The sequence below is a fragment of the Dipodomys merriami genome, unplaced genomic scaffold (assembly GCF_024711535.1).
Source record: "Dipodomys merriami isolate MVZ:Mamm:240054 unplaced genomic scaffold, mDipMer1.0.p SCAF_15, whole genome shotgun sequence".
Classification (NCBI taxonomy): domain Eukaryota; kingdom Metazoa; phylum Chordata; class Mammalia; order Rodentia; family Heteromyidae; genus Dipodomys; species Dipodomys merriami.
This window is the reverse complement of record NW_027202826.1, coordinates 9544699-9559955: the sequence shown is the minus strand read 5'-3', so window position 1 is coordinate 9559955 and position 15257 is coordinate 9544699. Positions and strand designations below refer to the sequence as shown.

Here is a 15257-nt window from a genome sequence, read left to right as displayed (position 1 = left end):
AAAAGGCCCAGCCAATCATTGGAAGAATTTTTTTTTATTTTGGAAAGATGTTAATGCTGTAAGGTATTTTGTAGGTAAAGCTTTTTTAAAAACCAATATTTTTCTTTAAAATTTTCCCTAATACCACATTACATAAGGACAATGAAAAGAATGCTGAATTAGAGACTTTTTTTTTCTTGTCAAGATACTAATTCTTATTAGAGACTATTTGGGAATTACTAGAAATACTTTTTTGAATGAAAAAGTCATCTTAGAATAGTATTTTTATCTTTTAAGCTAATTACTATGCTCTTCAATGATTTTGTGCAAATATAAGTACTTACTGCTTGTTATGAAAATATTCTTAAAATCCAGGCAGTTTCTTCCAGTGTTTATATTTGTCTTTAAAAACATTAGTGACTGAACTGAATTAGTGAGCTTGTTTGATAGCTATAGGAAGAGACTAGAAAAGAAAGATACACACACATCCAAAGGATAGATGGTTTCAGAACCTGTAAGATCAAGGTATATTTTGACCTGGAAATCCTAAATGTAAGCTTGTTCTGTCAAATGAGCTAGGCTTCAACCCTGAGTAGTTACCTGGTGTCCATCTCTGCTGCCCTGCTGCTCTGCTGCTCATCCCTCCTTATACCCCTCCCCCACTCAGACTTCTCCTCCTGAAATCACTTTTTAGAAATTCTCTCTGTATCTGTCATTCATAGATTTTACACAATAAGTTTACAACTATGCTAATTTTTAAGTGTTGAAGTGTGACCGCTAACCTGTACCTGTGCTTCACATTAGCAAAGCTAGTGGAGTATATAGTTCCCTCCAAAACAAAACAATTCCTTTAGGAAACTTTCAGTTTAACTAATTATTTTGCAATCCAAATAATTTCCTTACACGAAAAAGAAACCTTTCTCAAAGTTAGAATGCTAAAATTAGTTTATTGGATTGTTGCCTTAGAAAAGCAGAAGCTGGAAGAAGGCAGTTTTCTTTTTTGTAAATTCTTAGAACAAGTTTTTCTTTGGCTGTTGAATGCGTATTAAAGTCTTTGGTTTGAATTGTACATAAGCAAGGTAAGGAGCATTTTTGAAATTTGATCAAATTGATTATGGCTTGGCATTTATAAGCCGTTTAGAAACTTAAGTAGTTTATACATCTGAATTGTTTCTATCAGCATTTTCTATGGGAGAAGAATATTGCTGAAATCGTTTTATTCTTATTGTACTTAGTTTAGATTCTATTATTTGAAGCTTGAGTACAAATGGTTGAAGGAAAACCATCAACATTGTTAACTATTCAGAAAACATCTATAAATATTTCATTTGTATTGGATTTTAAAGTGATGGCTTAAGAAAGAACATCTTTTTAGAAAGGGTTTTGAAATTAATATTAAATCCTGTTCTTCCACATAGTTTGCTTTTTCCAAGTCTGACGTTACTTTCATTCTTAAAATCTAGAGAACAAATATACTAAGGATTTTGGTGGGAACTTGTACGGTTAATTTTATAAATGGTTTTATATTTAAAATTTTGCAAGTCAAAGTTCAGGTGACGCCTTTTTTGCATTTAATTCGTTAAGTTCACACCTTCTGTATTGCATACAAGAGTGAGCTTTCCTTCATTTAAGAACAATCCACAAGCAGTTACAATGTAAAGTAATATTTTTATTACTGTTTTCAACAAGACATCTTCGGGTGAGGGCAGAGGGGCGAGGAGAGAAGGGCACAATCTGACATTGGCACTGAGATACGTTTAACATCAGTAAAACTTTTTTAAAAGAGAAATTTCACATATAGTTAAATAATTACTTTCACTTGGTGACAGTCATTCAGGCAACTCAAAACGAGAGAGAGAGAGAGAGAGAGAGAGAGAGAGAGAGAGGCAGAGACCAACCAACAGACTGACAGAGAAGATGGGGTAGTGAAGGAAAGGAAAGGGGGGAGCTAAGATACATTGATTCGAAAATGTACCTTGGGTTTCATTTCGTGATGGCAAAGCCAGCCCGATCGCTCCTTTTGCGTGACCTTTTAAATTCACATTGTTTGGAGGAAAATGATCACTTTTGTGCAAGAAGGTGGGTGTTGGTTTGCTTGTGTTTGTTGTGTCTGGTTTGGGTCGGTGCGCTCTCCTTTGCTCGCTCCTCCACGCACGCACGCACGCACGGAGGTCGTGGTCGTCGTTGTGGCCGGCCCCGGTTATGGTTACTTCGGGGAGATCCCGGGCGTCCCCCCGGGCGGAGCGGGGCGCCTCGAGCGCGCGTCCCGGGGCGCGCCCGCGGGTGGGTGCTGTGTTCCCACGCGGTGCGGTGCCGGCGCCCTATAGCTTGTCCAGGCTCTTGGGATTGGTGAGGATCTCCCTGGCCAGCCTCCAGGTCTGCTTGGCAGCGCTCTCCAGGGCCGAGTGGGGCTTGCCCTGGAAGAGGTCGAGGTTGGGCAGAAAGTAGTGCGGGCAGCGGCGGCACTGCAGGCAGGAGATGAGCTGGAGCAGGATGCCGTTGAGCCGGTCGCCCAGGCAGGCCTCATCCCAGTCCGTCTCCCGCGGGTGCTTCTCGCACTCGTACAGCAGCAGGGTCTTCATGTGGTAGTTGTTGAGGGGCTGGCCGGGCAGCTCCAGGTGGCGGTCCCGCAGCGTCTTCAGCACCGACAGGCACTTGTTCCGGCAGCCGCCCATCAGCAGGCGGTTCTCCGCCTCCCCGAACTGCAGCACCCAGGCGTCGCTCTCGGCCGAGCTCTGCTTGCCGGTCAGCGAGTAGCACTCCTTGGAGAGCAGGTTGAAGCCCTCGGCCTTGACCTCCGCCACCCGGTTGGGGCCGGGCCAGGGGATGTGGGGCATGGGCCACTGCGCCGCGCTGCGGGGCCAGATCCCCGTGCACTTGAACGCGGGCGTGATCTGCACCACGTAGCGCTCCCGGATGCGCAGCTTCACCTCGCTGGTGTCGGCGATCATCTTGACCACGTCCCGGTAGCTGCACTTGTCCACCGCCTGGGCCACCAGCGTCTGGAAGCGCGAGCGGATCTTGCGCGCGGAGAGGTAGCCCGACGCCGTGATGAACTCGACCCACAGAGACATGCTCCGCTTCCTCCCGTCGCTCAGCTTGAGCACCGCGCAGCCCGGCAGCGAGCCGTCGTCCACAAAGTTGAAGACGCCCATCTGGTTCAGGTAGAGCACCACCTCGAACTCGGTGGGCGAGATGACCTCCAGGCCCTCGTAGCGGGCGTCGATCTCGCTCAGGGAGCTGATGAAGCGGGGCTCCTGCACCTCCACTTCCTTGAGCACGTCCGAGACCACCTTGCACACCTCCCGGATGGTCTTGGCGATGGCCGCCTTGCGCGCCTGGCAGCGCTCCGTGTAGTATTTATTGAGCTGGTAGACCAGCTTGGCCTGCGCGGCGATCATGTTCGGGCACAGGTCCGGGCTGTACACCGGCGTCTCGCAGTACGTTGAGGGATCCAAGGCTCACGCGCGGGTGGTGGCCCTGCGGCTTTGGAAAGAGGCGGTGTGCGTGCTCCCCCCCTCCCCAACCGCACTGGGCGCAGCGGCCGTCCACCTGGGCTGACCCGCCGCCGCTGCAGCCCGGCCACCCCGTCCTCTCCCTCCCTCTGAACCCCTCCTCGTTCCTTCTTCAGAAAATCAGAAGAAGAATTATCACGCCACGGAAAGTGTTTGAGAAAGCAAAGTCCCTGCTAGGACTCTCCCGCGCGCCCTCGATAAGTTACATGGGAAAAGCTGCGCACGAGAGGTTGGGGTCGGGGAGGGAGATGTCGGACTACTCAGAAGTTGGGCTCTGGAGGTCGGTGGAGGAGAGGGCGCGGAAACGGCTGGGGTGAGGTCACTTAAGTGCCCAAGTACACTGAAAAACAAGAGCGCCACGGTCAGTGGTTCATTCTCAAACTCCGCTCCCGCGCCGGCCGGCCTTCTCCGCTGCTCCCGGGCGGGCGACTCTCCCCTCCGCGCCCTCCCCGGACGGAGAGCGGAGGCGAAGTGCGGCTGCTCGCAGCTGAGCCGGCGCCGCGCGCTCGCTCTCTTGCTCCCCTGCTCTCCTTCCTCCTTCTAGGCGCGCGGGCCTGATCTCCGCTCAGGGGTCCTGTCCTCGCAGCTTTCCGCGTTTCTACTGGAGGCGTTGATTGGGTTGGGTGGGAAGGTTGGCCGTGGAGTCTTGTCTTTAGGTGCAAACCGCTGGAAGTTGTCTGATACTCATTTCTGCTTCGTAATTTATACTTTGGGCCCTCACAAAATCTATTTTAGTGTGACGAAGTCGTGGCTGGCGTTGCATCTGGCGTGTCGTTGGAAGGGTTCGGGGCTGTTCCTCTCCTGGGTTGCTTGTGCGGATTCCACTTTCTGAACGTCTCTCCCTCCTTTCCTCTGACGTCTCCCCCTCTTTCTGCCCCTCCCGTTCTCTGCCCCTACCTACCCCCCCTCTTTCTCTTCCCCTCCCTCCCTCCCTCCTTGCCTCTCCCTCTCCCTTTTTCTCTCTCCCCCTCTCTCTCTCTGATTTAGTTTATGAATGGTCCCAGGGCCATCATGAGGGGGTGGAGCTCCACTTCCTACAATCCCTATCTGAGCTGTCAGTGCTTTAGCCAATCCGAGAGAGAAGACCGGCAGGCTGGGGAACGGTAGCAGCCACGGAGGCACTTGATAAAGAAAGGGGGGAGAGTGGGAGAAGAGAAAAGAAGAAAACACAAGGAGACAGTAGAAGTCAAATGCTCGCACACGTTTTACAGCTCCCTCTTCTTCACCCTCTTATCAGTCACAAAGAAGAAGGGGGGTCTGTAGAAGTTCTCCTGGAGATGGCTGTAATAACTCGAGAGAGAGAAACTGTGGTTCAGAAAGGTTCACTTCTTAAAAATTCTCTCAACAGTGTGCAGTAGGTGCAAACTAAAAATGACCTCTGCCTGAGGCACATGGAGCAAGGAGGGAGCTATGAAGAGTATCTAATCGTTGAAGTTTCCTTTTTCTCTTCTCTCCAGTAAACTCCCTCCCGTTTATTCTCCTCCTCTCATTGTTGCTGAGATAGAGCAATTGTCCTGTACATGTGCCAGAGGGGTGGTGGTGGAGGAACGAGTGTACGCCGAGGGCTTAGACCCACACATCGCTTGTTCCTGTAAGCTGCTGTGTGCATATTGTTTGATAATTATTTCATAACTAAGATCCAGATACGTTTTATGCTATTCTTTTATTGTGACAAAAACCAACCAGTTACTGGAGAGAACATGGCTTGAAGTTTTGGGAAGTAACTTCATGCCTGGTAGAATTTGGCGTAGGTATACTTGTTTATTCAAATAAGCGTCTAAAATTGTGCCAAGCTGAATGAAGACAGAAGTAAACGTGAGCCCCAATTTAATTTTTCTTAAGACATTAGTGTTACAGATCTGATTTTGGAAGTATTCTCAGGCAATATGTTTCGTTTGTGAAATGCTTTTATTTTCCGAATTGACTTTTGCTTTTAAAAGATTTGACTGCTCCAAAAACCTAGGACTGTCCCGCTATTGATGGCACAGTGGCATCAGTGAAACCACGCAGGCGCCCTTACCCAACTGGGGTCCGCAACCCAGCCTAGCTTTGGAGAACTTTTAGGCGAGACAAGGCTCTCTCCCCCGAGGGTTTGCTGCTGGCTTGAGGTGTCTCCTCTGAGGTGTTTAACACACCCAGGTAGGATTCCTTTTCAGTCTGATTTAGGAGGCCATAGTCCAGCACCGGGTTACGTCAGGAAAACGAACGTCTGGGTCCGTTACCTTCCTTTTAAAAGCAAACCCCCGTCGTGTGGCTTCTGTGGACCTCCGGGAGAGGGTTTGACCTGCCCTGGGGAGGCCCAGCCAGGTGAGCCTGAGTTCGGCCGCGCCGGGAGCGGTGGCGCCGGTGGCGTCGCTGCGGGCGCGCGGGCGGGCGCTCGCGCCTCCCGGTCCGGTAACCCTGCCACCTCCGTGCGGGCCGCGGGCTCGCGGTCCTCCTCTCCCGGCCACCGCCCCTTTCTGAGAACTTTGGCTTTTGTTGGCCGGTGTTCCGGTTCTTTGTGAAGTCTAGCCTCGGCGGTGGGCGGGGAGGAGTTCGGACAGAACCACGGCGTCCGCGCCCCTGGCCACGCTGCCGGGACGCAGTTTTGTCAACTTTCAGGGTGGCGGCGGTGAGGGCAGCGGCGGGCTGCGGGTTTCTGCGGCTGCTGGGGCCGCTTCCTCGCGGGCTGCCCGGTGCCCCCCTCCCCCGCCCCGTCCCGCCGTCCCCCGGGGGGAAGAGTCGGTGAGCCGGCCAGGTGCCCAGCTGTCCTCGCGCCCGCCGGCGGGCGCCCCGCGGGGGGGGGGCGGAGGCGCCCCGCGCGCCCCTCCGCGCCTGGCCCCGCACCGCCCCGCGCGCCCATGCACACGCCGAGGCCCAGCGATGATACAACGTGACACATGTTTTGGTTTAAAAACAATTCATTTCCAATTTACCCCGGCTAAGGTGGGTGCCGCCGTTAATAATAAATCAGTTAAACAAAGGCGACTTTAATTTATGGCCGCGGTACTAATTAGAAACATCATTGGAGCCATAAACTTAAACACTCGCCGCCAACCCCGCTCCGCCCCGCTCCCCGCACCCCGCTCCCTGCTACCGCCCTGCGGCCCGGCTGGCTGCGGCCCGGCCCGGCCCGGCCCGGCTGAATAACGGAAAGGGGGTCTCGGGGCGGGCGGCGGCGGCGATCGCGGAGCCCCCGTCACCCCCGGAGTCCCTCCGCGCCGCGGGGCGGTGGGGTAAAGCGCAGCGGCCGCTCCTGCGGCCCCCACACCCGCGTTCTATTCAAGGAGACCGAGGGAGAGAAAGAAACTCCGGAGGCTAAAAGCCACGGCAGGTCTGGGGCGCGATTGATCTGCATTCTCTCCTCACAACCGCCTCATCATACTTGAGTTAATGAGGCAGCGGAGGGGGAGCGAAATCTGATGGCCCTTGACAAATTCATTAGGGAGGCTGCGGGACATTTTATTTGACTGTTAAACATCTTGTTTGTTTGCTTTAGGCAGTGCCCACGTCAGCCGGCTCCTGCCCGGGGCGCGGCGGGGCCGGCCCGGCCCGGGATCCTCAGTGGGAAGGGGACCCTCCCCAGGCTGGGGGGGCGGTGTTTTGTTTTGTTCCCTCTTGGAGTTCTCTGGGCCAGGCCCTTCCGACTTCTCTAGCTTTCATCTCTTCCATCATCGCATTAGGGAATTTTTTTTATAAGCATGTCGATGAACATGGCGAGGTGGGCGTGCTTTTAATTACTGTCCGCTATCGTACTTACATCGGAAACTCCAGTCTGAAAAGGTCCCAGGCCCTCTCACAAACGGGCCGCTCACCACGAGGACGTCACCCACCAGCGCTTCATAAATGCCGGTGTTGTGGATCCGGAGAAGCACCACGTTCCGCACTGCATTTGATTCTCCCGGGACTGCGATGCAGTGAACTTTCACTTGTTAATTAAGCCTCTCCTTTCATTGACGCCCCTCGGAGTACAGAGGGGTGGGTGGGGTGGGGTGGGGGGGAGAATGGACTTACAAATATTTTTTTAAGAAAAGAAAACAGGCATTTACATTTCAGAGGGTCTGTATATTTAAAATTAGAATCGGAAATGGGTATTCTGGTGCTAAAGTCTGGTAATGATCTGAGAGCACTTTTAAAACTGAAAATACTTACCGGAGACCAACAATGGGCAGTTAGGCTAGAATGCTAACCTTATCGCGTCTCCTAAGACAGGAATAAATGACTTGATTTTCCCAAAGTTTTCTTGGAAAGTAATAAATAGTCCAAATCGCGACACTTCCTTACCTAGAGATTTCAGTTTTATTTTCCTTTAGCTCTGACTTAACCAGCCTCAGCTTAAGTGCTCTGAGAAAGATCCCTGACTTCCATTTAGAGAAAAACAGAATGGGAGGAAAAGGAAAGCTGATGCCCTTTGCCTGTCAGTTTTACACATTCCTGCACTGCTGAGGAAGCTTCCTTCGTGTGCTGCTGGAGTGTGTGGACCTGAGAAGACACGGTGCAGCAGTTCATGTTGTGTTTCTCAGAGGGAAAACCTAGCTAATGGATGCAGTCAGTGCCCCTGTACAGCTGACAGTTATAATCCTGTTTATGTTCCAGAGAATAGAGAATCCTTAAACTGTTTTATTCTCTGCTGATCTTTACTTAGAAATGTATTTACTAACTTAGCCTTCAGTATACTTTTTTTTACTTTATCAGATTAGTGAGACTTAAAAGCTGTTTTTTTCATTTGCAGAAATAATACCTAGTATTTCAGTAATCTTTACCAAAGTGTACACAGCTTTTAGATTTTCTGGCTTTATCTTCCAGGAAACATTTTTATAAACACTCAAAAAATTAAATACTGACTTAAAAAACCTTTTGGAAGGCTTTAGGCTTTCGAGAAAAGATCTTAAAAAGACCAGGTGTTTATCGGTCTTCTCCACTTAAATATAACTTTGAAACATCTATGTAATTGCCAAAATTTTAGTTCATATGATAATTGACTTAATTATCAAAATTTTGATTTTTTAAAAAAAAACTTTTTAGTCAAAATATAATCTGGGAAACAAAACATTATTAGGTTCTCTGAATTTAAAAAATGATTACAGTATAAAAACTGGTAGAAAAAGAAATAACCCAAGATAATAGCATGTATTAGTTGGTGAAATTTTACTGAAGTAAATAACTGTATTTAAGTATATATATGGGACATTAACATGTCAATATTATAACAATGCATTATTGTATTAAAAGTTAAAGTCAAACATTGTTCTCTTTTATTACCTGTTATTGATCTGTAACTGATCAAATTATCAAAGTCTCTATAGTATGCCAGAAATTGTACTTCAGTATTGGTTATTATTCTGGAATCAATCTTGAATAACCAATAATTGAATGCTTGCCTGAAACAGTTCACTGTGGTACCTATTAATAATCTTAAATGGTCAAGCCTGCTGTTGCAACAACAGCTTTTCCCACATCTCACAAAATGACTTAAAAAAAAATCCAAGACTCTTGTAATTTATTTGATTGGTAACCCAAGGGTATTGTTCTCAGTTGGATTCTAAGATAATGTTATGTCAAGTGAAAGCAACAGCTTGATATTGAACCTATTAAACTGTACTGAAAGTTACAGTGATTCTGTAGTTTTAGGAATATTGTTTCATGGACATTTTAAGTTTTTTTTAATTACCTGAGATAATACTGTGTACATTATTAGTAGTGTTTGCCCTTAATTTGACTGGGTAATGTATAATTTTAGTATCATTTAGTAGAATAATAAAGTTGAAAGTATAATAAATGTTTTCTCTCAGTTGAATAGCAACTATGTAAGTACCATTTTATAAACTACACATAATTTGAGTTCACCAAAGTATGCAATGATAGATTAAGGAACTTGTGCTTACAGAAATGGAAGTGTGTAGCTTTTAGCCTGGCCAGAAAGAAAGTACAGTACCATTTGTTGTATTGATGAGATAGGACATGAAATGCTATCAACATGCAAGGTGTGTCAATGAAATTGTGTTGCTACTCATGGTCCTGTATGTCTTGGTCACTACCAAAATAGCACTTAGCCTTTTCTCATTTTAAATATATACTTTTTTTGAGTTGCATCCATTACATTCTTCTCTTTACCTTTATTCAAACATTTTAAAAATTATTTCATTTTTGTGGTAGTACTGAGGCTTACATTTAGAGCATGAGCACTGTTGCTTAGCTCAAGACTGTGCTCTCCCATGAGCAACATTTTGATGGCTAATTGGAAATAAGAGTCTCATGGATTTCCCTGTCTCGGCTGGCTTTGAACTGTGATCCTTGGATTTCAGCGTTCTGAGTAGGATTACAAATGTGAGCTGATACCCTGTTTAAATTTATTTTTAAATTGAACTTATTAATGTGTTACTTGGTAAATGTTAAATTTTACCTGCCAAATAAATTTAGCTTGAATAACTTTTGGCTTTTCCTATAATGTTCAAGTGAAAGGGTATGTTTAGTAGAGCTAATTTTTGGATGATCATATTACACATGAATGATAATGATAATAATATTATATAAATATAAATATATATAAATACTATTATTATCATTACCAATCCTGGGGCTTGAACTCAGGGACTGGGCATTGTTCTTGAGCTTCTTTTGCTCAAGGCTAGCACTCTACCACTTGAGCCACAGCACCACTTCCTGGCTTTTTCTGCTTATGTGGTACTGATGAATGGAACCTGGGCTTTGTACATGCTAGGTAAGCACTCTACCACTAAGCCACATTCTCAGCCCTGGATTATTCTTTATATCTCTTCTGTCTGGAGAACCAAATTCTTCCCACACAAACCAGTATTAATTGATCCTGAATTTACTGATAAAGAGAATCAGCAGTTGATTTTACAGTTTAAAATCATGCTGCATGAAATGAATGCTGTTGACTTGCATTGTATACAGTATGTTTCTTGGAATCTTCAAGCTCTATCTCCATTTCTGTCATTTTTATAGTTAGCACTAGCTTTCAGTAAAACAGATGAAGAGATTACTGGAGGAGATTGTGCCAGCACTGAGTCATACTTGGTTCAAAATACAGCACTTGAAAGGACGCTCTATTTCTTTTAGGTCATATGAAACATTTTGTGGACCCAAGTTTAAAATTACCAGTTAAGCATATCATATGGATAGATTTTTTATTATGCTTTAGGAAAATTCGCCATTAACAAATCTTAGTTTGGGGCTGGGAAGGTGGTAGAGTGCTTGCCTCGCATGCATGAGACCCTGGGTTCTATTCCTCAGCACCACATAAGCAGAAAAGGCCTGAAGTGGTGCTGTGGTTCTAGTGTAGGATGCTAGCCTTGAGCTAAAGAGCTGAGGGACAGCGCCAGAGTTGAAGCCCCACGTCTGACCCCGCCCCCCCCCCAAAAAAAAAGAAAAGAAAAAAGAAAAAAAATCTTAGTTTATTTTAAAATGCATTGATCTTACAGCACCCCATTGGTATTAGCTGTAGTAATCTGACATCAACCTTCCACTAAGATTATATGAACTTTTTAATGTTGTATTATTTTTAATAAAAGTGTTAAAAACCTAACTTGTTTCCTCCTTCAAATGTTGTGAATTAGAGTAAAAGTAATGTGTAGAAAGTTTTTTTTTTCTGAGTCTTTGTAGTGGTTAAACAACCACAAAAAGTCCTTCATTGGCCATAGTCTGTGAAGAAGACATCTGTGTAGTATAAATGAAATCACATTTGATAATCTAAGGAGTGGAAACTTTCCTCTAACCTTCGAAAATAAAACTAGGATATAAAACAGCTGTCTTGGCCTATGATATCAAGGTTTTGACAATCTGTTTCTTTTCTGAATTTTCCTTTTCTATATTCCTTTGTTATCTTTCGATTTTAAAGAATTATTTTCTTCTTTTCTGATCAGTTTTGTCTGCAGACAAAATGTAAGTTAGTCGGTTTAAATCACTGGGTCTAGAATGGAAAATCTTTGATCTATGGCTGTGACTGTTTCCAAGTGATTTGCTTGCTGGGACCAGACACTGTCCATGCCTTTCACTGTGCTATCAGCGAGGTGCACACAGAGGACCTTCGAGGCTACCAGATGCATAGTTAATCATCATGTTCAGTCAGGCAGGGGATCCAGCCATACTTAAGAAGGTCTTCTATTTCAACAGTTATTTGTGCTATATGAGCATTTTGTTGTTGTTAAGTGTTCCACACATTATCTAATACTTTCTGCACATTACAGGTTTCACTTCAATGAGAGACATAAATCTATTATTGTTTTAAGTTATAAGGTTGTTGCTATCATGTCATTTACCCAGATAAATAAAGGGATGTGAATATGAATAAAGAACATCAATCTGGCAAAGTTTTATTCTGGCATGGCTATCTGAGTGACCTTTATTAAACCACTATATATAGTTCTCTACCCATTATTTTCTCCAAAAAAAAATTGTATTTTTTCCTTCGCAACAGGGTGTTGCTATGTAGTCCCAATTCAAATGAACATCCTGCCCTCGCTTCTTGAGTGCTTGGATTACAAACATGTGGCACCATGCTCAACTATTTTCCCATTGTTAAAATGAAGGTTTGAAATAGGTCATCAGTTGTGTTCCTTATATTAAAAAGCATAGTATTTCCTACCATAACATGACTAGAATGTTGAAATCTTTTTTTATTTCCATCACAAAATATTCTGTGGAAGTTTAGACTTTCAGTGTTATAATATTGTAGGTGTATGAAAACTTCCAATGAGAAAATATCACAGATAATCCCAGATGTTTTAGACTTCAGGGAAAAAAGTGCACATTGTAGCTTGGAGACAGTTGGTAGGGACAAAGTAGAAACTTGGAAGACATTTGAAAAATATACTAATTGTTGATAGTCAGATAATAAAATTATTAAAACTAAGTCCTGTGAATAGTCTTGTTTATGTAAAAATCATATGTGAGCTAGGCACAGGTGGGTCACACCTGTAATCCTAGTTATTCAGAAAGCTGAGATCTGAGGATCACAACTGGATGCTGGTGTTGGAAGCTAGTCCAGAAAGGAAAGTTCTTGAGACTCTTAAGTCCTAATTAACTGCCAAAAAGTTGGAAGTGAAGATGTGGCTCAAGTGGTAGAGCCTTGAGCACTAAATCTCAGGGATACTGCCCAGGTCCCGAGTTCAAGCCCCAGGAACAGCAAAATAACAACAACAACAAACATGTGTTCAAAGGTATGAATAAGGTTAGCCTGTGTTTTGGACAGTCTTATGAAGAGTGTATGTTCTATAGATATTCCTTCTAAAAAGTCTTCTCCTTAGAGAAATAATGTTGCTCTAAGCAAATATGACATTACCAAGTTCATATTGTATTAAAAGATATATCCAACCTGGGAAGTTCTTCTAAAAATGAATTACCAAAGAAAGGAAAGTTTTCTGCTACTTACTTCCTCATGCTTTTTACTTGTTTTCACCAGAAGATCTGACAAGCATAGAAGTGTTAACATCTTTTATTTTACAGATGTTCCTAGTTTTCTTCCAAACTGTAAAAGATGCTGTATCAGAGTAGTCTGGTAGGAAATAATTTCAACACCTCCTTTCACTTGTGTGAAAAGTTATGTGGCTAAGCTCGTAGAGATTTCTAGAGGGCATTTCTGGAGGGCAGGAAGTGAGCAAGAGAAGATAACTTGGCGATCTCATGGCTCTCATTTTGATATGTAGACCAACCTGTTGTAATGTGAGTTCTCCCTAAAGCAGCTTTAGAGTTGAGTTGCTTCACTGATGCAGTTAGAGGGTCTAGGTGACCACCAAGGGAGTTGTTGACATTCATTCTGTGGTCTGCAAAGTGCAAACCTAAAGACTGAGAGATGAGAAATGCATTGTTATTTGTGAATTTATGTTTTATCTCACTTCACTTGAAAATTTATGAGTAGCGTGGCTTAAGGGTGCTGGAGTTGTGTGTTCCAGGGCTTGCCCCTACTGATAACACCCTTGTTGGCGTGAAAGTGCAATGCAAATTATGACAGTTACAACCTTCTGTTTTGTTTAACCTGTCAGTAGATTTCCTGGCTCAGTGCTGAGGGCAATGGTGTGTTCAGCTAGTCCATATTCACCTAAACTTAAAAGGTCAGGTTTCTACAGGCAAGCCTAGTCAAAGCCTAATTGATGAGGAGGGCAGGGAGACAGAATTTACTGTTCTGTTGGCTAGTTTCATATCGTTAGGTTGTCCTGAAAGCATCAGGCAGTCACAGCCCCTTTCATGTAAGTGCTGACCCTAGACAGGAGCTGACAATCAAAGGAGGCAGCCACAGGAACCAGTGCAAGTAGGCTATTGATTTTTCAGTTAGGTCTAAGTAGTTTGTAGTATGGGTAATGGGTGACAGAGGCAGGTATGTCATTATCAATGAGCTCCAGAACAGTAGCGACAACCCTCCCTCATATTTCCTTCAGCACTGACAGTATGCATCCAGAGGCGGTCAATAAATCGCCCAACCTTTAACTGACAAGTGACTTGGAGGTTTAGTTTGAGAGGTGGAAGTTACAGAGCCAAACTTCTATACTTGAACAAGTACTAGATCTGGAATTGAGTTAGTGATTATATCATAACCTTTGGAAGCTTTGATTTGGATAAATCTGTGCAACTTTGGAAATTAGAACTTAATTCCAGCCATTTGCATATTTAAGCAGCATAGTTACTTAAAGGTAGAACTAAAACATAGTCCAATGAAGCTATTTAAGTTAGGTTATTCTGACCCAGTTTTGCTTTTATTTTAGGCTAGACCCTTTATTAGTCTGAGCTTTTCCTGTTGTAAACTTTAAGTTTTTAGAAATTGTCTTTCCAAGTCCATTTAAATTCTTGATTTCCTCTAAAATGTTTTAATTACAGACCAATTTTGAGTAGAAAGACAAGAACCATGAACCATTTATAAATACTACTAAGCACTTGCTATTTGGCTTTCAAATTTCCTTTCTCTTACTATAAAAATAACTGAGAACAGAGATCATTTGATAATTAAAACTTGGTGATTATAATTGCTTCTGAATTTAAAAAGAAAAAATACTTTATGTAGATATTTATATTTCAGAAGATACAATTTATGTTCATGTAAACACAAAAGTCTAACAGCGTTTGACCCAAATTAGACTTGCTGTAAAATAGATAAAAATAATTTTGGAATAATTTAGATTTAAGTCAATTGCTGTTTTGTTATAATTCATAAGTAATAGATGGAGAACATAATATTTATAACTAGGAGCAGGAGTTTGGGTTGTACCAGGATCCTTGCGAACTATTACATGCTTACAATTTTTTTTTTTTACAAACTTTAAACAAATTGAAATAAAACAGAAAAGTAAATGTTTTTAAAAACTTTCTTAAATAATTTATCGTTATGATATCTTGTTTAGCACTGTGATACTGTGCAGAACCAGGGTTTAAGTCTGTAGCGTCTTCTAGTTGTGGAATATGTCTTGTAGCTGTATGACCACATGAATCATTTCCATTTGTTCAATGCAACTACAAATCCCTTTTTAGAAAAACATTACCAGGTTAGCTCACAGTGGAGGTATGGGTACGTAAATAGTTTAAGTTTGCAATGATACATCTATTTGAATAGTCCTGTCTTCTTTCAAAGAAAAAAAGAACGCAAATTTCAAATCTTATAATAGATGGCTACTGTGTTGATTTGAAGAAACTTTAGCATTTTGTTATTAATATTTAGAGAGGTCATATTCAGATTCCTTTTGATGCTTACAGATTCTAACAGCAAGATTTCTTTTAGGATCATCGTTTTTCCTCTTTATTAATCATTGACTTAATTGGTGGTTTTATGTTGGA

General features: G+C 43.6%; 2 protein-coding genes across 4 annotated transcripts in view; one reads left to right on the top strand and one right to left on the bottom strand.

The window, feature by feature from the left end:
- Lrba (LPS responsive beige-like anchor protein) overlaps nucleotides 1-15257 on the top strand; it is a 445034-nt gene that overhangs the window by 246670 nt on the left and 183107 nt on the right. The window lies entirely within an intron of this gene.
- On the bottom strand, nucleotides 1628-4351 carry Mab21l2 (mab-21 like 2). Its single transcript, XM_070022003.1, has one exon. It carries the CDS (start codon nucleotides 3378-3380, stop codon nucleotides 2301-2303), a length of 1080 nt encoding a protein of 359 aa, XP_069878104.1. The 5' UTR covers nucleotides 3381-4351; the 3' UTR covers nucleotides 1628-2300.

Coding starts and splice junctions, on each gene's coding strand:
- Mab21l2 (XM_070022003.1), bottom strand. CDS start 3,380: ATGATCGCCGCGCAGGCCAAGCTGGTCTACCAGCTCAATAAATACTAC.